At 39.3% G+C, this 24,661-nt stretch overlaps 1 protein-coding gene across 6 annotated transcripts in view; it reads left to right on the top strand.

Annotated features, from left to right (window-relative positions):
- Nucleotides 1–24,661, top strand: part of CCDC69 (coiled-coil domain containing 69) — a 50,912-nt gene that overhangs the window by 18,741 nt on the left and 7,510 nt on the right. For 3 of the 6 annotated variants that reach the window (XM_072630758.1, XM_072630757.1, XM_072630760.1), the window contains exons 2-5: nt 3,357–3,426; nt 11,258–11,394; nt 11,866–11,953; nt 14,948–15,021. In XM_072630758.1, coding sequence (XP_072486859.1) covers nt 3,357–3,426; nt 11,258–11,394; nt 11,866–11,953; nt 14,948–15,021 — 369 coding nt within the window. The remainder of the gene's footprint in view (nt 1–3,356; nt 3,427–11,257; nt 11,395–11,865; nt 11,954–14,947; nt 15,022–24,661) is intronic. The other 3 variants (XM_072630761.1, XM_072630759.1, XM_072630762.1) reach the window with 1 other exon arrangement.

The raw sequence follows: 24,661 nt of genomic DNA, 5'->3' as shown, positions 1-24,661 counted from the left end.
TGATAGAGATACTGAAGAGGTTTGCCATTTCCTTCTCCAGCTTATTTTACAGATGAGGAAACTGAGGCAAACAAGGTTTAAGTGACTTGCCTGGGTCACACAGCTAGTAGGTGTCTTAGACCTGATTGGAACTCAGGTCTTCATGACTCTAGGCCTGACATTCTATCTTCTTTGCCACCCAGCTGCCCTTACTAATGTCTGAAGTTAGAATGACTGGATTTCTATAATTCTCTGACCTATGAATGGTTCGCTGTCATTAGGCATTGACCCTATGTAGTCAATTCCGAGACATTTACAACTTTCAGGAGTGAATCCCCAAAGTGGGGAGAGGTTTTGTTGATGGAAAGATACCTTCTTCCAAACCACCTTGGACTGCCTCTGGGAGACCCAGCCACTGGGACAACAGCAATGAGAAGACCGAAGTTCTGTTGGATAGCTAGTCCCCATGCTATTTAGGTTTCTCTACCAAAGGAGGGCTAAGGAAGCCTTGTGAGGAGTTCAGGATGTAAATTAATCATTCCCCTCCTGGTCTCCAAGGCATACTCCAGCAGATGTATCTATATAATGGCATTGGTGGCAATAAAATTCTTAGATCTTTGAATCAGAGGAATTCAACTATACATTTTACAGATTGGGAAACAGACCTTTTTAGTATCAGGCAACAATGATTTTCCCTTTGAGTTTCTCTAATCTGGTTGTGCACACAGTAATCTCTCTGCTGCTTTGGGTTTCCGTCCTGCCCCTCCCCCTCTTCCCCAAGAGGCCCCCTGGGCCTCCCGCCTCTACGTCCTTCCTGCCCCTCCCTGCCTCTTGGTGAATCAACTTGGTGTGTGGCAGCTTTCAGATCCTATACCTCATTTTGTCAAGGATCGGTCTGTAGAGGACAAAGACACTACCAAGGAAGCTACCACTGGTGTGGGTCTTGGGGCCGAGCCCTCAAGACCACAGACACATGCTGGCCTTCTGCTTCCAATCAAGCTTAGCAGAAAGTGGAGGAATCTCAATTTATAGTAAGATTAGCTCATCCCATTTTTTACCCCATTTCAATTTCTGATACAATAGGAGATCAAAGCTCTTCTGAGCATAGATTACCATAGTTCGAAGGACCTCAAAGAGATACCAGAATCATAGATTTAGAACTCATAGGTCTCACAGGTAGGATCTGAAGCCAATGCTTCCTGACTTCAAATAGGCTCTTTCTCCAGCACACACCATGCAGCTTGTACCTGAGCACATTCTCTGTCAACCTTGACAGTTGCTCACCCAGCTCTATTGAAGACCTCCATTGATGAGAAATTTAACCAACCTTGAGATGATCCATTTCTGTTTTGAGACAACTCTACCTGTTAGATCTTCCTTCTATTAATCTCTATAGTACCTCAGGTCAATATCTCCATGATAGTCCTCAATGATCATCTCCCTGCCTTCTCTTCTGATTCCCTGAAGGTCTTAGGGAAAGGGTGAAGTATAGTGTGGCCTCCTTTGGAAATTTAGTACTTCCATACCACAGGATCACCCAATGACTACCCAATGACTTCATTAGTGCATTTGCCAACTACTCCCTGTTCTGGAATAGGAAAACTCCTCCAGGCGACCTTCTGTTTTCAGTGGGGGTGCTTCTTGAAGGCAGGGAGCCCAGGGACCTTCTGGTGCTTAGATCTTCTAGCCTGTAGGGCAGTGTCTTCAATGTCTCCAGATAGAGTGTGAGTTCTCAGAGGGTAGGGTTGTGGCTTACACAAATCACCAGTTAAATACTGAGCCTGTTTGTGTGGCCAGCTGTGTGTTCAGACCCTTGTTTTAAAAGCTCCCATTATTGCTGAACAGCAAGGATAAAGACACTTAAACCAGCAGTTTGATAGATCTCTAATCTCATTGATATGAAAACTTTCTTCAGGGAGACAAATTGCTTCCCATTCATACCTTCAGACACAGGTACCTGTGAAACTTGTCTTCCCTTAAGTACTAAAAGTATGAGGTATTATACACAATGTACAGGAGTACAATGTTCCTCTAGGTCTTTTGACATTATGTGGCTACAAATGCATTTGTCTCTGTGTTATGCCTTACTATCCCTGTGGGATTAGCCCACCTCCTTTTTTGCACACTTCTCTCTGATAATCTCTTTCTGTATTGCTCATGCATACAATTCATTGTTCAGAATATGTTTCACCCCATATCCACCTACCATTTGTCTCTCCAGCCCTTTAAATATTGCTTCTTTAGAGAGATTTGAGGAATTGCTGTCCAATAGCATTACTAGAAGAGTAGTTGTATCAAAAAGAACAGCATGAGATCATTGAAAATATTGCATCATTTCCCAAATGCAATCCAGTCCAAGCCTCAGCAGGGTATCCTTCCCCCTCACCCCTCAGCCCCTCCCTTCAGCCTTAGTCACCAAAGAGGTTTCCAAATCAGAGAGTAGTTAAAGATGTAGAAGCTGGATGAACAGGACAGTGTCCCAGGCTCTATGAGGGCTTAGATCTGAAGAAAGGGGAGTTTAAGTGAAGGAGGGGAAAGGGCATAGCCCTTATATAGCACCTACTGTTTGCCAGGGGATGATTTTTTAAAATATAATTATTATCTCATTTGATCTGCACAACAACCCTGTGAGGGAGGTGCTATTTTATGCCCATTTTACAGTTGAGGAAAGTGAAGCAAATAGCAGTTAAGTGACTTACCTAGAGTCACACAGCTTCTGACTGTCTGAGACCAGATTTGTACTCCGGTTTTACTGACTTTGTGGCCTTGCTCCTCCAAATGAAATTAGGAGAAAAAAGAGATAGTTCATACATTCAAAGAGAGCACTTTATTTGTATTCACTTAAAGCAGAAAGACCTAAAGGAGTATACTCCTCTCCCCCCATCATGGAGGAGGATTTAGAGGAGGATGTAGACAAGTCATAGAGAATGAGAAGGTATGAATGGGTTGCAGTTCACACCATTGGGTGGTATGGGTATGGAGTGTAACTCTTAGAGAGATCAGAACAGCTCCTGAAGGTAAATGCCCCTGAAGGTTAGGCTAGATTAGGAAACAGGGTAGATTGAGAGGCTTGGCAGGTTTCAGTGAAGATGGGGGTGGAGGAGAGACAGACAGGAATCTAAGGAAAAGACAATTAGCTGAAGAACTCAGACCAGCTGATCAGGACAGTGAAAACACCCACTGAGGGATGCTAGACAGTAGTGGTTGTGGAAAGAGCCAAGAGGAGGATTCTCCCTGTTCTAAGACTTTCCTTGCCCTTTCTTCCCTGTAAGAGTTAGCTACCATCTGCAGAACCTGGATTCCAGTCTCTAACTCTCCTTTAGCTACCATCATTTGTGTTTTTTATTGATGTGGTTCTAACATTTGGTTTCTTTCAGAGGCACCGAGAGGCAGGGCAGCCACCAAGGCCTGAGCCCACAGAGCTGGACCCCCTGCAGAAAGACCAAGGTGAGAAGCACTTTTAATACCCTCTACCCCACAAGTCTCCTACTGGAAGAGGAGACCACATCTCCACAACTGAAACAGCCTAATCCTATTAAGTTGTACCTGGCCCATTTTGTCTGTATCTTGACATTGTCATCTGCCTCTCTTTGCTCCTTGGGCCCCTGATAAAATGCTAGCTTAGTGTGTTCCGATCAGAACTGTGTTTCTAGAGAGGGGTCTCAGTTGATTGACTCCTTCCTCAGTATAGTATTGGCAGTGGCCTGGGTCACAGAACCAGAAAATCTTGGAGTTGGAAGGGACCTTGAGCTCATACCAAAGCAATCACACAGACACACACACAGACACACACACACACACACACACAGACACCCCCCATAACATCTCCAAAACTATACCAGTATCGTATCATCTAGCCTGTGCCCAAAGACCTTAAGGGAGGGGAAACATACTTCTTCCCAAGGCAACAAATTCCAGTGTAAGATAATTGTAATTCTTAGGAAGCTTTCCCTTTCATCAAGATGAAATCTGCCTCTTTGTCACTTCTTTCCCTTATTTTCTTTTCTCCCTTCTACTCTCTGGGGCCAAGTACAAACCAAATGCCTCTTCCCCATAGTCAGTGAAATATCCCAACTGCTTTTGTCTACCTTTTATAGGCTAAACATCCACAGGTCTTTCAAACAGCCTTTATTATAGCATGATCTCAAGGCTTTTGAAAATCCTTGTTGTCTTTCTCTGGACACCTATTTCCCCCAGTTTCTTTTAATTTAAAAAGCATTTATTTTCTCTCCCTCTCACTCCACTTCCAATAGAAAACAAACCAAAACAAAACCGTTGTAACAAATATGCATAGCCAAACCAAACAAATTCCTGCATTGTGTCCACAAATGTATGTTTCATTCTACTTCTTGTAACTGTCACTTTTTTTGTCAGGAGGTGGGAAGCATACTTCACCATCAGGTTTTTGGAATCTAGGTTGCCTTGACTGGAATTTTGAAGACTTTAAAAGTTATTTAACTTTATTTAGAGTGGTTGTTATTTTATAAATTTTTCTCCTGGTCTTGTTTACCTTATTCTGTATCAGTTCATATAAATCTTCCCAGATTTTTCTGAAACTTTTCCTTTTTATCATTTCTTACAATACATCCGTATTCTATTATGTTAATATACCAAAATTTGTTTAGCCATTCTCCAATTAATGAGTACCTCCTTAGTTTCTAGTTATTTACCACCATGAAAAGAGGTATTTTAAATATTTTTGTACTTCTGTCTCTGTATACTTTCTAGCTTATCAGTGTTCCTCCTAAAATGTGGTCTTAAGTATACTGAATTAATTGTAATCTTGGGCAAATCCTTTCTCCCACATGGTCCCCCATTTCTTTGTAAAATAAGAGTGTTGAACAAAGTGGTCTTTAAAGTACATTCTAATTCTAATTCCCTTTTAACTATACTATCCATTGTGAATCTCAAAGTTGACTGGCTGGTTGAGAGCTAGGTAGACTGTAGCAGTGTGGCCTTCTTTGGGAAAGGAAAGTCCCTGGCTCTTATCTCCAATTGATAATTACATGGGGAAAAGAAAGCTCTCCCCCACCAGCCTACAGAGCAGATTCCCCTTCCTTCTAGACCACTGGACCCAAAGGGAAGTTCTTCACCCACCCTTCAACCCCTTCCCCCTCCACCCCACCCCCAGCCCAGATACATGAAGTACAAACAAGTGAGGCTCACCCATCCCCAGGTCTTCCTCTGCATAAGCTTTTCATAAGGGACAGATGCTTCCTTTCAAGAGGGTAGAGGTAAAGTCTCACTTAGGTCACATGTGAGAGGCAAAGGGCTTTATAAAAAGATCATTGTTCTTTAAGTGAGTGTGGCCATGGCTGCCCTCACTGGAAAGCATGGCTTATATGGTGTGATTTGGGAATGGGTAAGATTGAGCTAGAATCTTTCCTTTGGAAGACTTACCCCAGTGGGCAAAATCTCTTCTCTGAAGTGTTTCCCTGGGAGGAACCTTATACTAAGGCTTTATCAGTCACCGATACTTCAGTGAAAAGGAATTCCACTGGTTTTTCCCTAGGTTTTCCAGAGCAGGGGATGATATGGGTGAAGGACACTGGAACTCTGGACAAGGCAAACAAGCCATAGAAAAATATTGAAGGTTTTTCACCAGTGTAGCTTAACAATGTTAATAGACATCGGTATCATAGGGGTGAGGAACCTTCAGCCTCAAGGCTACATGTGTCCCTCTGAGACCTCAAGTGTGACCCTTTGACTGAATCCAAACTTTGAAGAACAAATTCCCTTAATAAAAGGATTTGTTCTGTAAAACTTGGACTCAGTCACAAGGTCGCATCCAAGGGCCTAGAAGGCCATGTGTGGTCTCGAGGCCACAGGTTCCCCACCCCTCTGTTGCACAAAATGTTTTACATACATTATATTATTTGATCTTCACAGCAACATTGTGTAGTCCAGTGATTCCCAGATCAATCTATCCAGCTCTGAAGTCTTTTCAGGCTCACATCATCAATTACCTTCTGGATATCTTGAATTGGAGGTCCTGTAGGCCTCTCAAACTCAACATGACTAAAACAGAACACTTTTTCCTTCAAACCTTCCTATCTTCCAAACTTCCCTATTTTTTTTTTTTTTGAGGGCTCCATCATCCTTCCAACTAATCAGGCTTGAAACCTCTGTGTTATCCTCAACTCTTCTCTCATACCCACTACACATATCCAATCTGTGGACAAATCTTGTTATTTCTATCTTGACAATACTGTTTGCATACATCTACTTCTCTTTACTTAAAAGCTACCACATGGTGCAGGCTTTTACATCTAACACTTGGATTATTGCTGTAGCCTCCCTGGTCTCCCTACTTCACAGCTCTCTCCACTACAATCTGTCTTCCATTCAGCTGCCAAAGAGATTTTCCTAAAGCAAAGGGGGCCAATCACCAGTCATCTTGCTACTGGACTCCAATAATTCTGGAGGAGAGAGTGGGGCTGAAGATTTTGCACAGCTCTGCCTCACTTAAATCCTATTCACTTGCAAGTCAAGACATCACCCTCCTGATGTCATTGGTCCTCTTGGAGAATGAAAGACAAACAATATCAACTAGGATGGTTGGTTGTTGTCCTTTGTTCTCCAAGAGGATCAAAATGACATCACCATGATAAAGTCAAGTTTCAATGTGTGTGACTATGGCTGATTAGACCAATATGAGCTCGGAATGCTCTGCCACAGATTGGACACAGATAGGCCTTGAGAACATTTGGGGTGGATACTCCAAATTTGCGCATCCTACATTTGCTTTGAGCTGTTTCAATTCTGTTTTGCTCATAGAGCACAGCACTTTCTGTAGTCCTGTGCCACTGTTTCCCATGTCACACAATCAATTCCAAAGTTCTTGAGAGTGTCCTTGTATTGCCTTTTCTGACCACCATGTGATCACTTGCCTTGTGTGAGTTCTCTATAAAATAGTCTTTTTGGCAAGCATATGTTTGGCATTCGAATAACTTAGCCAGCCCATCAGAGTTGTGCTTTCTGAAGCAAAGTTTAAATGCTTGGCAGTTTAGATTGAGGAAGGGCCTTAGTGTCTGGTACCTTATCCTGCCAGATGATCTTCAAAATCTTCCTAAGACACTTTCAATGGAAGTGATTCAGTTTCTTGGCATGGCACTGGTAGACTGTCCATGTTTCACAGGCATACAACAATGAGGTCAGCACAATAGCTCTGTAGACCTTCGGTCTGAAAGTCGGTTTAATACCTCTTCTCTCACATACTTTCCTTTGGAGCCTCCCAAACACTGAGCTAGCTCTCGCAATGTGTGCATCAACCTCATTCTCAATGTGTACGTCCCTGGAATATACACTACCAAGGTAAGAGAACTTATCCACAGCATTCTGTTGACCTTGAAACTTTGAAAGAAAGGCAACAGGCTAATGCATACATTTTATGATTTAATTAATTAATTGATCAATTCCCCATAAAGAAAACAGTTACATAATGCATTATGGAGCCAGAAATGTTCTGGCTACCCAGTGCAGAAATCTTCTGGCTTACATACATTTTGCCGTGAGAAAGGAACTCTCCTAATTGAGCAAATTGTAAATTCAGTAAGACAGGACAATTAACAAAGCAATGTTGGTCAGGCCTTGGGATTCCAGGCTGGATAAACATATGTCTCGGTGATAAGGAAATCCCACCACTAGTGAGTGGCAGGCTTCCTGCCCTAAACAGATAACTGACATAGGAAAGGGTAAACAAAGTTCAGTAGAAATTACGACCTAAGATGTCTATATTTTCTTTACCATTAACATGCCGTAACATAGTATATGTCTACAAATATTAAGATATGGAAAATGTCCCATTATTCAAGATAGTGTCTTAGGTTAAAGGTCTCTTAAGGAATGTAGAGTCAGCCTTGGCTGGCTTTGTTGACATAGGAAGAGGCACCCTCTGAGTTTGCTTCAGAGAGAACAAAGAGATTATTCTAAAATTTTATATTAAACATTATCAATTCAAAACTTCTCCAATTGTTGTAACCAATGGTTCCATGTATAGAAGGTGTGGTGGTGGCTGACGGAGCACCTGTGTTTCCTTGGTGTTAACTGTTAGGCCAAAATTAGCACAGGCAGCAGAAAATTTATCCCAACTTCATTGCATCTCAGCTTTAGAGGCTGCATTGATACACAATCATCTGCAAACAGAAAATCATGCACCAACACTCCCTCCACTTTGGTCTTGGCTTATAGCCTTTTCAAATTGAAGAGTTTGTTGGTCTCTTGCAACAAGAACTGTTGATCTGTCAGGTGTACTGGATTTGTTGTTGTCTATAAGTGTGTACACGTTCCATGTGCTGATGGTGAGTGGAACTGTCTTTGCAGATGTTTTTGTATATTCTGTACATTTTTTTGCGGTTTAACTACAGAGTGAGATTCCTTGCCTGCCGTGGTAATCTGGCCAGAGTTGGGTAAGCAGACAATTTTTAGGGCACCTTTTCTACTCCAATAATATCAGCCAACATAGCAATAAAGCACAGATATGACCGTCACACACACACACACACACACACACATACCCCAACTCAAGAAATTCCAATGGTTCCTTATTACCTCTGAGATCAAACATAAAATCCTCACTTTGGTATTTAAAGCACTTCCTTTGTACCCCTCCTAATCTTTCTAGTCTTTTTTCAATTTACTCCTTTCCATATATTCCCCAATCCAGCAACAAATGCCTTCTGCTGGTCTTTGCACTTGATCCTTCACGTCTTACCCCGGTACCATTTCACTGGCTTGTTCTCCAAGCTCTCCCTCTTGACCACTCAATGTTGACTTCTTCAAGGCTCAGCTCAAATCTGTAGGAGGCTTTTCCCAGTTTGCCCTACCCCCACCCTCACTACTAGTGCCCTTCCTCTGAGATTACTTTTCACCTACTCTTTATAAGTCTTCTAAGTACATAATTGTTTGCTTGTTGTCTCCTTTCTTAGAATGTGAATTCCTCTATGCCCAAAGGGCTACAAAAATGTGCATACCCTTTGACCCAGCAATATCACTTCTAGGACTGTATTCCAAAGAGATCATGGGAAAGGGTCCCACGTGTACAAAAATATTTATAGCAGCTTTGTGGTGGTCAAAAATTGGAAATCAAAGGGATGCCCATCAATTGGGGAATGGCTGAATAAATTGTGGTATATGAATGTAGTGGAATACTATTATGCTATAAGAAATGATGAGCAGGAAGACTTCAGAGAGTCCTGGCAAGACTTATATGATCTGATGCTGAGCGAAAGGAGCAGAACCAGGAGAACTTTGTACAAAGCAACAACCATAGTGTGCGAGGAATTTTTCTGGTAGACTTAGCCCTTCACAGCAATGCAAGGATTTAAAAAATTCTCAATGGACTTGAGGCAAAATGCCTTCCACATCCAGAGAAAAAACTATGGAATTGGATCGCAGAATGAAGCAGACCATTTTCTCTTGTGTTTTGTTTTGTTTTGTTTTGTTTTATGGTTTCTCTCATTTTTAATTCTTCTATGCAACATGACTAAGGTGAAAATGTATTTAATAGGAATGTATGTGTAGAACCTATATAAAATTGCATGCCATCTCAGGAGGGAGTGGGGAAAGATGGGGAAGGGAGGGAGGAATGAGGAGGGAGGGGAAAAAATGTAAGATATATGGAAGTGATTGTAGAGAACTGAAAACAAAATAATTAAAAAAAAAAAAAGAATGTGAGTTCCTTGAGGGCAAACATGTTTTTGCCTTTCTTTGTATTTCCAGCACAGTGACTGTTTAGCACACAGAAATTGCTTAATAAATATTATTGAGTAACAGCCCTGTGGCACTACAGATATTATTCCCATTTCACAGATACCTCAAAGGCTCAAGGAATGGAAGTGACTTGCCCTTGTCTCATCCCCTTGTCAGTTTGTGATAGCCAGTATAAAGAGGCAATAACGGGAAGTAAGATCGCAAAGGGGAACCTAGAAGTCATGCACAAACTCTCCCAACCACTGAAGCAGAGTAATTCACAAATTTGTATCATATATTAACCAAAATTCACATTCTGATAATATGTTTAACCAGAAGAAGCCATCTAGGCACTACTTGTCAACTGATATGTAAATTCTAGGAAAACAATCCTATGTTATGTAAATTCTAGAAAAAATACAGACCTCCACAGCTCTAGACTAGCAGAACACCAAAAGGTACTGATGACTTTGAGATGACATAGCCATGTCAACATTAAAGTTTTACCAATAACTTTGACATAATTTGGATATGTTCATGAACTAACCCCAAGGTGGCACGGATAGGTTTGTTTCCCTAAAAAAACCCTATAAAAGTGAGACCTCAAACTCCTGCCCACCCCCAACCCCTGGTAGTCTTCTCAATCGCGTCCAACTCCCAAATCCATGGCTATGATATCCTCTGCCTCTGCCTTTTTCTCACCCTGCCTCCCTTCACTGTCCCATATCTCTGTCCCCATGTCACTGTGTGCCTCTGTACTACTCTGTACTACTCTGTACTACTTTTTAGTAGTAATACTCTGTATTACTTTTTGCCACTTGTCTCTGTATATCATTTAAGTGTGATAGCTACTGTGCTTCCCTCTGCCAATTGCAGTTTTTCCTGGTGCGTAGTCAAAGAACCAGGTGTGCCTGCCCCCATTTCATGATTTCATAAATTAATTATCAATTCATGCCTCTACTTAATGGATGTCAGAGGTGGATGTGATTCAAAGCCAGGTGTTTCTTAACTCCAATACAGTATTCTTTCCACTCTACCATGCTGCCATTTTTTGGACCTCATTTTCTTCCTCCACAAAATGAATATTTGGAGATGCAGCATGGCATAATGAATAAGGCACTGGACTTAAAGACAAGAAAACCTGCATTCAGATTCTGCTTATGAAGCATACCATGTTACCCTGGGCAAGGCACTGAACTTGTCAGTGTCCAGGCAGCTCTCCAAAATATGTTTCTTTAAAACAAATTTTTTTCAGTTAGCAATCATTTGTTTTTTGCCCTCCCATACTTTCCTCTGATTAAAAAAAAAAACCACCCTTGTAACAAATATGCATTTGTAAGACTGTGTCAAAGAAGGTGCTAGGTTGCATTGATAGAGGATTATCCCTTCATTTAAGAGTCTCTGAGATATATGAAATTATAGGTCTGGTAAAAGTTAATCAATATTATATAATTAAAGGCCTTAATTGTTCCCTAATGATTGTTCTTGGGTCAGCATTATCTGGTTAACTCCACTGTCCTCCTAGTCATGAGGACAGGGACTGTGCCCAAACCCATCCCCTAAGTACCCCAATGGAACCATGATCCAGTTTTCTTTTCAGACCCAAATCCCCATCTCTTCCGTGATAAGCAGCAGCAACTGGACATGGTGCATGTTCTCCAGAAGAATCAAGAAGAGCCAGAGAAGCCGAGACCAGAGCATCAGACCAGGGAAGTGGAAATCCAGGTGGGTTCCCTGACCCAGGTTCTAGTAGTTTCCTTTACCCTATCAGTTTCCTGCCTGAAAGGATGTAACATTTGGAGGAATGTGGGAGAGAAATAACCAAGAAGCAATCATTCCATAATGAAAAACCCAGTATTAATAGGCTCAGAGTTCCTTTCCTTGATGTTTTTAAACCTCTTATTCTTAAGAGCAAAAAGGAATTTTCTACATAATTCACCCCTTCTGAATCAGCACTAAACTCACATTTGGGAGACGTGTTTTCCCATCTCTGCCATTAACTCTCTGTGTGATCTTGGGTACATCACTTCACTTCTCTGGCATTTGGTTTCCTCCTTTGTAAAAAGAGTGAATCAGACTATGTGATCTTTAAGGTCCTTGCCAGTCATAATGTCTATGAAACTTGCCCTTGGAATTATAATGGTAGGCAACTAATTGACTCCATCCCACTCTCCCCTGGGCCTGCCTTATTTCCAGGTGGTGGATGAACAGGAATTAGAGCTTCGTGAAAAACTTGCTGAACAGCTCCGAGTACTGCAAAAGGAGCATGAAGAGACCTTACAAGGTAAGGGTGAGAGCAAACCCCTCTAAAATTCCAGACTTTGGGAGGGAAAACCCCTGACTTCTTAGGGGAGCAACAAGCCTAGCCCACATGGTGCTTGGGATACTTTCCCCACATAGATAATGCTCTTGCCCTGTCCTTCATTTGTGGGACCACCCTTTGGGCCAAGGGTCCACTGATTAGTGTAAGAGGCCCTGGACAGAATATATCAACCATCTTTGTGGAGCCTTTCTAATCACTCTCTAAATTTAGGTTTGTAAGTTTAGTTCAAGGTTGAGATAGAGCTCTGGGCCAAGTCAGAAGAATTAGGATCTAGTCTTAATCTCCCTATTTAGCATGCTATGTGAACCTAAGCAAAATACTTAATCTTTCTGGACCTTTCTGTTAGCAAAGACTATACCCCTGTACCTCACAACGATATTATGAGAAAGAAGCTTTGTTCTCAGAGGGTTTGTTAATACAAGTAAGAATAACTGACATTTATATAGCGCTTACTATGTGCCAGGCACTGTGTTAAACACTTTATAATTATTTTCTCATCTGATCCTCCCAACAACCCTGAGAGGTAGGTGATATTATCCTCATTTTACAAATGAGAAAACTGAGGCAAACTGAGGTTATGTGACTTGCCCAAGGTCACACAACCAGTGAGTGTCTGATGTTGGATTTCACTGACTCCAGACCTGGCATTCTATCCAGTGGACCTCTAGCTTCCCCTCTGATGGAATATTAATTACTAACAGCTTAAAGTTGTATCTCAGTGGTAGTTAGATGCTGTCTGTGGTCCTGAATCAGCCAATGCAAAGGGAATATCTTTCCTAGTTAGAGATTCTGGTATTATTCTATAAAATGGTATGGCAATAAACAGCCAATTGAGTCCTTACCAGCCATCTTGGCTCTGATCACTGGTTTCAGTGCTTTTGAGGTATTAACACTTTTAAAGATGATTCTACAAAGAACTCTGATTCTATTTTGTTTAATTATCCAGTCCCTTTCTTCATGTGTGTTCACACATGCATGCATGTATTTCCTGTTCTTGCATGAATCTTAATTTCTCCCATATTCCCAGGACAGCAGACTTCCCTTGCTAGAGGTTTACTTGTCTTCATGTCTAAGTGTGGTTCTGAGAAAATCTGGAAGTGGCTCCTCACCTGGTCTCACTTCAGCACTGAATTGTCCAAAGCAGTGACTGGGGAGGAGAAGGAGGCAGAGATATTGTGACTGGCACAGCCCATTGGTTGAGGAAAGATCTCACTCCTAGGCTCATAGAGCTTGTTGATTGGGAACAGGAGGAAATATTTCTGGGGCCACAACAGAGGGTGGGGTTGGAATGAACTCTAAATTTGTTGTCTGGAATCATTCCAAGAGGTAGGAATGCCCTGACATATCTGAGAAAACATGGTCCATCTTTCTAGAAACAGGTAATAGGAAGTGCCCCACCAAGGCCTTCCCCTCAATCTTGGAATGTCTCCCCATGCTTCCTGTGCTGTTTCCACTGAGAAGCATAGAATCATAGAATGTCATTATACTGGAGGGGAGTTAGGACTTAGAGATCAACCAAGCCAACACCTTTAAATTCATCTAAGAATTTAAGGCCCATAGAGCTTGGGTGTCTTCCCACAGTTAGAGGTGTAGCTGATTTTGGAACCGAGACATCTTGACTTCTAGTCCTTACTCTTTCTAAGAGAAGCATCATGGTCATGGAAAGAATAGTGAATGTAGAGACAGAGTACTTGGGTGCAAATCTTATCTTTGACACTATCTGCTAGACCTTGGAAAAGTCACTTAACCTCACTTGGCCTTATTTTCCTCACCTACAAAATGAGGGAGTTAGACTATATATATGTATGTGTATGTGTATGTATGTATATATGTGTGTATATACACATACACATGTACACATGTACATACATATATATGTAAAATCATACATATACATAGCCTCTAAGATCCCTTATGGGTCTAGTTTTATGAGCCTGTTAAAGAGTCTCTATTAAAGATACGTCTGAATCTGAAGGATGTTTTTTAAACCCAGACTTTTCATGAATTCAGATGTCACTTTGTTGGGAACGAGGAGAGAAACACCTTCATACCAGGATGCAGAATCCAGAATTCTATCCTCTAACCCTAAAGGAAGCCAACCAGGAAACTCAGAGCTGGACTGAGGAATTATTGAACCTTTAGTTCAAGCTCTACACCTCAATCCTTACTTGTCAGACCTGACCTTTACTTCACATTACCCAGCAGCTCCCACTCTTCTAGGAGACTCAACCCGGCACTGAGTCAGAGGTAGCTGGGAGGTGCCAGACCAGAAGTCAGGAAGACCTGAGTTCAGATCTGGCCTCATTTAGTAGTTTACATGATCCTGGCAAATCACCTAAGCCCTATCTGCCTCAGTTTCCTTATCTGTAAAATAGGGATAACAATAGTGCCTATTTTCCAGGGTTGTTGTGAGGACTAAATGAGATGATACTTGTAAAGCTCTTTGTAAGCCTTAAAATGCTATCTAAATGCTATTATTATTGTGATAGCTGTTATTAATTACTACCATTTATTATTGCTACTACTATTACTGTTACTACTTCTATAATAATAATAATACTTACTTTTGCTTTGTTGCCCTGACATCAACAAAAGAGCTAGTCCAATAGAGCATAGGGTCTTAATGGTACCACCCATTATCTAACGTCGTGTGAAGTAGGCAGGAGTTGTCATATTCATTTTACAGATGATGAAAGTGAGGTTCTGGAAGGTGAAGGTACTTGAAAGGTCACACAGCGAATTGGTAGCAGAACAATGACTCTCTTGATTCTTAGAATTCTGTTTACTAGATTGAGCTAAATGCTGAATGTGCCTGGAAATTCTTGTTTCCTGGTTATTTCTTGGTTGTCTGACTGAGTCTTAGATTCTTCAGGCCTCTGGTAGCAGCTGACACTTACTTGTCCATGGACAAGTCTTGTGGGTAACTGAGTTAACCATGGTGCCCTTTCCCTGCAGCACTCCAGGCCTCCCATGAAAAGGAGAAGGTGGTCCTAATGGATTCCTTCCAGGTGACCAAGGCAGCCCTACAGGTAAGCAGAGTGGTAGAAGGTGGGAGTTGTGCACCAGGAGCAGACCTGGTGTAGGGAGAAGAGATTGGCATCATCCATGTGGGGCAGACTTTTCCTGGTGGGTTGGTTAATCCCCAAATTTTTATCAAACTGGTCTTACCTCACAGTGCCCAAGGAGTCAGCCTAGTTTGTCTTCTGTACCCATATCTCCCATTCTTTAAGTGGGATAATCCCTTTTTGGGAGGAAAGAGTCTGACACATCTATACTAACGTTCTGAAGACTTTTAATGGCTTAATGTATCCCCATCTCAGGAGGTTCTGCATTTTAAATTAGGAGTCTAAAAAAGATATTATTTAATGTCAAGGAATAAAATTCTAATTGTCAAGCTTTAGGCATTAATGACAGACTGGAAAGGGAGTTATTAGCTTTAAAAAAAATTTTTATTTCAATATTTTTAATATTTTAAAATTTTTATTTCAAAGATCAATGATTCTAGTAATGGGGGATTCCTTCACTGTTACAGATCACCATCCCTCTACATTTTAATACAGGTTCAACCATGCCACTCAAGTAGGGTCAGGAGTTCCCTAATTGCCTTAGGGATAAAATACCAACACCTCTCTGTAGTATTTAAAACCTTTCACAGTCAGGCTCTGATCTAGCTTCCCAGACTGATTTACCATTATGGCTCCTACCACGCATTAAAAATTCCAGCCAGTTAGATCTACTCTTACTTGCTGTTCACTATGGGTGACATTCCATTTCCTGCCTCAGTGACCTTTGCACAGACTTACTCCTAGGTCTGGTATGCCTCTCCCAGAGCTAGGCTTGGAGTCAGGAAGACTTGAGTTTAAATCTGGACTCAGACACTTTACTAGCTATTTGTCTCTGGGCAAGTCACTTAAACTTTTTATTTCAGTTTCCTCAGCTGTAAAATGGGGATAACAACAGCACTTCCCACACTGGGTTGTGGTGAGGATCAAATGAAATAATCTTTTTCAAGCACTTAGCACAATGCCTCACACATAGCAGGTATTGTATACGTGCTTATTCCCTTCCTTCTTTTCCCCTCTCCCTTGTTATCGTTGCTCTTTGGAGTTCCTAGTTCCCTTCAAGATTCTTCTTGCGTGCTATCTCTTACATGATTCCCCCTCCCTTCAAACTTTTTATATGCATTTTGTTTAAATTTTGGATTGCGTAAGTTACCACATCAGTCTTGTAGAATGTAAGCTGCTTGGGGAAGGAACTGTTTCATTCCTGCATAGCAGACCCTTAATCAGTACTTACTGAGCTAACTGGAATTGAATGTGTGAGCTGTCATGACCAAAATCTTAGACACTCTTATACTCTTGGTGAGGATGTTCTCTGGATTTAGCTAAACTGTGCCTATAAAAATAAACACCAAGTCTATCACCAGACTCTTTCTTGAAGCTTTGCTTGCATCAAGTCATGGGGATCTTTCAGAGTGTGTGTGGCACTGGTCTAGCTTTCTTAGAACCCAAAGTTCTAGATCCCGATGAAGCATCAGAATAGGACAGTAACAGTTTTATGGCTTGGATCCTGAATGGTTACCAGTGCCACCAATGGAGGTCCCTGACCCTCAAACTTTATCCTGTGTGATTCGTGTCCATATCCTTCCATAAATTCTCTATAGAAGGAAATATCTATATTACTTCTACTAGTTCTGTTAACAGTTCATTGATCCCAGTACACTCTGGTCTGTGTGTTGAGAGTCCTCATGTTTGTTCTTCATTCTCAAAACAGGACTGACCTGCTTCCTTTTCCAGGCAGATAAGTCCTTGATAATATCTCTTGCTCCACTTTTCCATGCTGGTTGAAATGCTTCCCTTCACCCCGTTCGCATGTCAACCACTTTATCACTTTAAAGACTCTATGGTGGACACTTCCTCCATTGACACATGATGTGTCCATCCTTTTTTCACCCTGTGTGATTCTTTTCCATGTCATCCTATAGACTTTCTACAGAAGGTCTACTCCAAATGCTGGGAACCTTCAGCTAGGTCTTTTTCTATTTTGTATACACTAGTACAACACTCTGACTGTACATCCTTCATGTACTTCTTGCCATGTGACTGACAGGCCTGTGTCCTTTCCTGATTATATAACACCTTGATATTCCTTATTCCATTTCTTGTGCATAGGTCATCATTGAAAATATGCTGTATCCTACTAATACCCATAATGCATCTCTTGATTTTCCTTCGGGTCACCTGCAGTTTGGATTCTTTTGAGACTGTGATGTTCCAAGATTTGTAACCATAAACTTTGAGGAGAACATCCATGATACAAAGATTGACTTTTGCTCAAAGGAACCATTTCAAGTCATTACGTTCACTATGTAGATTCTCAGTTGTAGCTTAGTTTGTTCTCTTTCTCCTGTTTTATTTTGGACTTTATAGATGTCCATCTATAGAACCCGTACTAATAGACTGGCCATCTAATTGCATATCATAGATTGGACAACAGGCATTTTCCATCCATTTAGTTTGTATTTGTTCTGATAATCTGTTTTGAGTGTTTCTCACTGAGGAGATCCTCTAATGTTCTTTAGTGCAAGAACATCTGGAAACAGAAGTTTCTGGAAGACCTTGACACCTATAGGGAATTTCTCAACATGTCTAGGGAATTTCTTTTTCCACATAAACTATGCACAGGACAATCACTATTACTGTAGAAATAGATTAGTAATATATAGTAACGTAAATTACAATGTAATTTATAATACAAATACACTACATGCACCCTTTTGGCAAGCACAAGCCTCTCTGCTTAGGGTTTCATTTGATCATTAGAGTCTCCTAACAGAACTATCTCTGTGGTTGCATTTATCAAGGAATCTTGTATAATTTTCACCTATGCACAAGAGATTCCTTGTTGGAAGCAACACATACTTATGGTAGAAAAGGTATGTGGCATCAGGAGTCCTAGATTCAAATCCCAGCTGTGTGGCCTTAGATGACTTTTTTTTACATCTCTGAACCTCAGTTTTTTCAACTATAAAGTGTGAGAAACTGTTGGACTAGATTGCCTTTGAAGTCTGGAAGGGAATGTTGTCCTAAACTGCCTTTGAAGAATAATCTCTACTGAGTCAATAATACTCTGAGTCATTTTTTTTGTAATCAACAAACAATAAACATGGCCAATCTTGTATTTTCTGTACCTTTCAATCACTTGTGTGACTATAAAGATACATTTACATATATTTAGGAAACAATCTCTAAACACCTGACTGGCTTTTTCTCATATTTTCATCAAGGACCCTTAGATACATATGCAAACTCTTATGTACCAGGAGTTTGTAAAGATGAGAAAGTACACATATAGATCACTATATGCTGCTGTTTTGGAGTTGCCTTTTAAGTGTTAACAATATCATCTAAAATTTCTCCCAATACTTTGACATCTTTCAGACTTTGAGATATATTACAAAATAATTTGAGATATATTATAAAGTAATCCCCCATTGCTTTGAAGTCACTTTTAGCATGGATTTTCATGATATATTATTACTGGGACCTAGTCATTCTTCTTCAACTTCTTAGGTACCATTTTATTCTCCTTGTAGGGCATAATGATGACTGGAGTGTAATGTCCAAATGCAATTGTTCCTCTGTCACTGATGAAAAAGTATTCTTACAGAGATATCAATTTTGTTTCACTTTTTCTATCTGTTGTCTTCCTAACAATTTTATCTGGATGCTCTTGGGATGATTTGAAGAAGTTGAGTTTCACACCAAGCTTTTGCCTCCTCCTCCTTCTTCTCCTTTTTCTCCTTCTCTCTTCTATGACTTGATACTGCTTCCAATCTGTGGCCATATTCCTCTCTAGTGTTTCACAGACAAGTTTAAAACTGGTGTTATATTTTGCTTCTACCTTCCCCTCTCTCTGCTTGATGTTTCCATAGTAAGGTGGTGTAAAAGCAAGTAACCTGACACATCCAGGATGGTCTACTGTACAGGTTCTCAGATCTGCTTTTCTAAAGGTAAAGCAGCTTTTGAGGGGTCAGCAATCACTTTAATCAAGCACATATGTCATTCACTTAGTTTAGGGGAAAAAGTCAGCACCCTGAACTTCAGAGAAAATACAGAGAAATCAAAATCAACAGACAGAGCTTCCATCTACCTGACCATAAGCAATACATACCTCACAGATCAACAGACAGATCTAGCTGTCTGACCATACATACATAGTTACCAGAGAGAGAAGCTCCAACATCTGGGTTTTCAAGTGGGTGGGGTGGGCATGCGCTACTGCTTAGCAGCTTCCCAGAGTCTCATCTGGCACACAAACCTTCTTCCAAAAACTAAGCCCCACAACAAAACCTCACCTCAGATTATATATCCACTTTCAGAGCCAGAGGGCATCACAACCCTTGAGAATCAGTGCATCATTGATAAAAGGTGTGGACTTTCCTACAAATCTCCCCTAATCAAGCTCCCCTTAATGGGCAGGTCCATTAATGGGTAGGGAATATCTTCAGTGAAAATGTTGGTAATTGAGATTAATATTTTTTTCATTTCCCATTTTTTGGCATCAAGGAATCATGAATAGGTTAGGTCAAAATTGCAATATTTCAGTGTTTTATTTCTTTACATTTTTAACTTGATGTTGACTTTGACCTTTAGTCAATAATCTGAGAGAACAGAATATGAATTCTAATTGAGTAACTAGTAATGTCTTATTGAGGTATAGTTTCATGTTTTGTGGAAATGTAGGATGTTTGATGCTACCCAGTACTTTCTAACTCTCTTCTGAAAAGAAGCATACATGATAATTAGGCATAAGTCTTCTGAATACTCTACATAACTTTATTTAGTCTCTTGTTTCTCAAACCCAAGCCATACTTTCCACTATCTTTTCCTATGCCTATCTTTGAATTAAAGTCACTAAATACCAAAGTATAAGTTGACTTGTGCTGAAGATCTTGTCAATTCTTTACAGAATTTTTCTACCTCATCATCCTCTGCAACAGGTGTTGCTGAAAAATTTACAATTATCTTCATGGTTACCTTTTTGCTGATGCTAATCATGAATGTTTCAAGAAGAGATGACCAAATGCCCCATAAAATACTTTTTTCTCTTTACATTTGAGTGTACGATGAAATCTCTTCCACTAACTCCTTTTTTGATTCTTCAAGGAGAGACTGTCAATCATCCATCTCTTTAGTACTAACTTCCTTTAATTCTAAGTTTTGCTTATTATCAAAATATTGATATTATTCACTTTTCCCAATAATATATCAGTTCATTGGATATCACAGAGTAAATAGCACCTACCGTTAAGTTAATATTTATACATAATCTGAAAAATTTTAATTTTTAGTACCTTCTGTCCTCTTTTCTACTATTCTGTCTGAGGGAATATGAATAGGTCTACATAAGACTGGGAGCCATTTTAAAATTAGTCTCATGGGTTGCCATGGCCAAAGAATTAATCACCTGGTGGTCTTTCTGTTGTTGTTCAGTCATTTTCAATCATGAACAACTCTTTATAATCCCATTTGGGGTTTTCTTGGCAAAGATCCTGAAGTGCATACTGCCATTTCCTTCTCTCACTCATTTTGCGGAGAAGGAAACTGAGGCAAACAAGATTAAGTGACCTGCCCAATGTCACATAGCTAGTAGGTGTCGGAGGTCAGATTTGAACTCATGAAGATGAGTCTTCCTGACTTCAGGCCTGGCACTCTATCCATTCTGCACCACACTTAAAGTCATTCTAGTTTAAGCTTGGGAGTAGCATAACATTCAATAAACTAAAGCCACCTCCCTGCCATGATGAGGTATTAGCATTTACCTTTGTGGAACTTTCCCAAAATAGTATAGCCAATAATGATATCATTCTTTTAATATTTCTTTTATTACTTTGTCTAGAGTTTTCCTTCATCTTTAACCTTGTAGTATACTGACACGTATATGTGTCATTCCCCTGTTTAAATTTTGAACTTCTCAAGAGCAAGGTATATGGGTTGTTGGGTTTTTTTCATCTTTGTCTTCCCAGTGCTATGCACAGACCCACCCATAGAGTAGGCATTTATGAAATGTTTGTTGAAATATTTGACTTCTTTTCTTCTGCAAGTCATCTCTAATGCTTTGTTTGTAACATTGATTCTTACAAGATAAGCATATTCTATGATTCGCATTCTTGCAGTATTCCCAGAATAATGCTGGTATATGAAAAACAGATTTTTGCTGTAGGGAGCAATTTGGATCATAATTAGAAAAAAAATAGTAGATGGATTATAATTAGCACAGATGGTTTGGGTAATCACATGGTTGAGATCACAAATTTATCAAAATGGTAACAATAATGTAATAATTGAATTAAAGTCTCATGCATTTTCTTTACAATATCCATGTGAAGTAAGCTTTATAAGTATTATTATTCTAATTAGAGAGATAAGAAGAATAAAAATAAAAAATAGAGCACGTGTTAAAACTGGTCCATCATGACCCATTTAAATGAACTTGATACTCACCAAAATGTGAAATGGCCTGTGTCATCAGCTGTTTTAAGTCTCACCATTTCTTCTGAATGTTTAACCATTGTAAAGCAATAAGACCAAAAGAGCCTCACTTGGCAAATACTGATTTCTTTGTCAAGCAAAGAGAGCTGATAGGAGAAGGATTATATTGGTTTCAAATACAACTCATTTGTAAAACAGATTGGAAGAGGTTCAAGGAAAATTATCAAAACAATTACCCAATAAAATAAAAAAATCTTGGGAAGAAAATGAGTTTGTAGAAAACTTGTTGTTAACCTGAGGGCATTAAAAGATGAAATTTGAAGGACAGGAAATAGAACATAAATGGTACAGATCTGTCAAAGTCTCTGTTGCAAACTATCTGTTCCATAAAAGATGGGGAAGCCTTAGTAACTACATGATATCTAGCATGAAGCAATAGAAATGACTTTAAAGAAAATAAAGTTAGAATTAACACACAAAAAAGAAAATAGAGTTAGGAAGAATGGTTGGAGCAGACTAAGTAAACATAGATAGGGTCTAGCATGACATTTTCTAGGTCACTGAGGGATTGATTTGCATGACCTATGAAAGTGGAAGATGTCATGCTTAATTGTTAGGACACGGTAGTTACAGTTGGCCACAACATAAGTTAGTTATTATTCTGTCATCTTTCCATATTGTGCTCCTTCGCTTTGATGTGGTCACTGTATTAATTATCCTCCTGGTTTTGTTCACTTTATTTTAGATCACAGCATACAAATCCTTCCTCGTTTCTTTGTCATCTTCATTTTCTATAGCATTATAATATTTCATTGCATTCAAATACCACAACTTTATTGGCCATTCCCCAGTTGATGGGCACCTGGTTAGTTTCCAGTTTTCTGCTACCATGAGTGTTGATATGTATATATGTTGTGTGTAAATATATGTGTATATATACATATGCAAATATACACTATATATAAAATATCCATATGGATATACACATATATTTAAGAGCATATGCAGCTAAATAATTGTGTGCATCTATAAATATATGTCTATGTGTATTTATACTATCTATCCAGACAGCTAGGTGGTGCAGTAGATAGAGCACCATGCCTGGAAGTTGGAAAGACCTGAATTCAAATCTGGTTTCAGACACTTACTAGCTGTGTGACTCTGGGCAGGTCACTTTATCCTGTTTGCCTATTTCTCATGTGTAAAATGAGCTGGAGAAGGAGATGACAAACCACTCCAGTATTTTTGTCAAGAAAACCTCAAACGGGGTCATGAAGAGTCAGACAAACTGAAACGGCTGAATGAAATGCACGTATCTATATCTTTATATCAAGGCTATTCTTGATGACGATACGAGAAGGGAACAGGCAGCTATTTACACATCTTTATACTCTTGCAGTTGGTAGAAAGGTGTAGAAAATATAAGCTTCCACTGTGCTTATAGTTCCTTGCCTACAGAAAAGCATTTGATGTGGTGGCACAAAATACCACTCTTCTCCAAAAAGTATATGCCAAGATCATAAAAGATTCTTCAGAATGTTTGACAACAGAAATAACTTTGCTCTGTGACACTGATTCATGTAGAATGTCCTATGTCTTGAACAGATGATGCAAAATGACAATAAACTGAAAAGGAAGAGAAAAACCATCTGGATTGCATTTGAGAGATTTCTTAACACTCTTAGTGACCCCTTGTCAGGTAGACAAATTTCTACCTGAAATAAAAACTCATCTTTTTAGCAGTAATATTCCTCTGGTGATGTTATATGCTATAAATCATAGGATGCCACAATCACTGGGAATCAGAATTGTGGGTCACCAAAGGAAGATGGGAAGACAAAGAATGAGGTGCAAATAGCAGAATATTAACCAGCATTAAATTGCATGCACAAAAAAAATGGACATAAGAGAAATCACAAGAGATATAGCCCCAGAAATGGAGGAGATGGGCTAAGAATGAAATAATTTTGAACAGATAGTTCATGTATGACATTAATACTTAAAGTCAAGAGACTTATAGGAAACCTCCTAATTAGCTCCATGGACTCCCAATGGAGGATTTATAGAGGACATACTAAAGAAGATATGGATGGACTGCAATCTGCACTACTAGAGGGTTTACCCATATTAATTAGATCATAGAGTTATTCACAAATGAGGAAACTAAGACTCAGAGAAATGAAGTCAGAGCTCTTAATACTGATTTTCTATTTTTTGTCATAATTTAAATTTGGGGGCTATTTCAATTTTAATTGAAATTGCTAAAAAAAAAATTTTTTTTAATTCCTTGCTAAAAACGGATCCTTAAATTCTTTGGACCCAGTCATATGGAGCAAACTAGCAATGACCAGAGAAACCTAACCCATCTATGGCTTTCAAAATAATGCAGATAGATAATAGGAAGATATTCTTGGAAAATACTAAAGATTCAACTAAAGAGTTGGTGGAAATAATTAATAATTTTAGCAAAGTAGCAGGATCTAAAATAAACCCACATAAATCACCAGCATTTCTATGTATCATCAGTGAAACCCTGCAAGAAGGGATAGTAAGAGATACCTCATTTAAAATAATTGTCTACAGTATAAAATACCTAGGAATATACTTATCAAAACAAACCCAGGAACTGCATGAACCTAATTATAAAACACTTTCTGTACAAATAAAGTCAGATTTAAATAATTGAAGAAATATTAATTATTTATGGGTAGGCAGAGCCAATACAATAAAAATGACTATTTTCCTTAATCTATTTATTTAATGCCATCCCAATTAAATTACCAAAAAAAGTTTTATTGAGCTAGGAAAAATAATTTTAAAATGCATAAATTTGTATACATATACGTATTTATGTAATGATAGCCTTCTCTAAGGAAGAATGGGGAGAGAGGAAAAAAATTAAAAATCCATGGCAGAGAACAAAAGAAAACTTAGAAGGAAGCACAGAAAAGCAGGATAACTTTGAAAATGATATATAGTATTTATAAAATAGGGGTTTTTTTTAAAGTAAACATGATAAAATGGAAATTCATAGTTTTATATTGATTCCTCTTTTTATGTTGTATACATGGAAATTTTTTTTGTCTTTTTGTATTTAAATTCAAAATTAATAAATAAAATTTTAAAGTGGAAAAAAATAATGCAGACCTGCTATTCCCCAGGAATTTGAAGGCAC

Source organism: Notamacropus eugenii, chromosome 1 (genome assembly GCF_028372415.1).
Source record: "Notamacropus eugenii isolate mMacEug1 chromosome 1, mMacEug1.pri_v2, whole genome shotgun sequence".
Lineage (NCBI taxonomy): Eukaryota > Metazoa > Chordata > Mammalia > Diprotodontia > Macropodidae > Notamacropus > Notamacropus eugenii.
The sequence above is the reverse complement of the archived record's forward strand: the minus strand, read 5'-3'. Positions and strand labels throughout refer to the sequence as shown.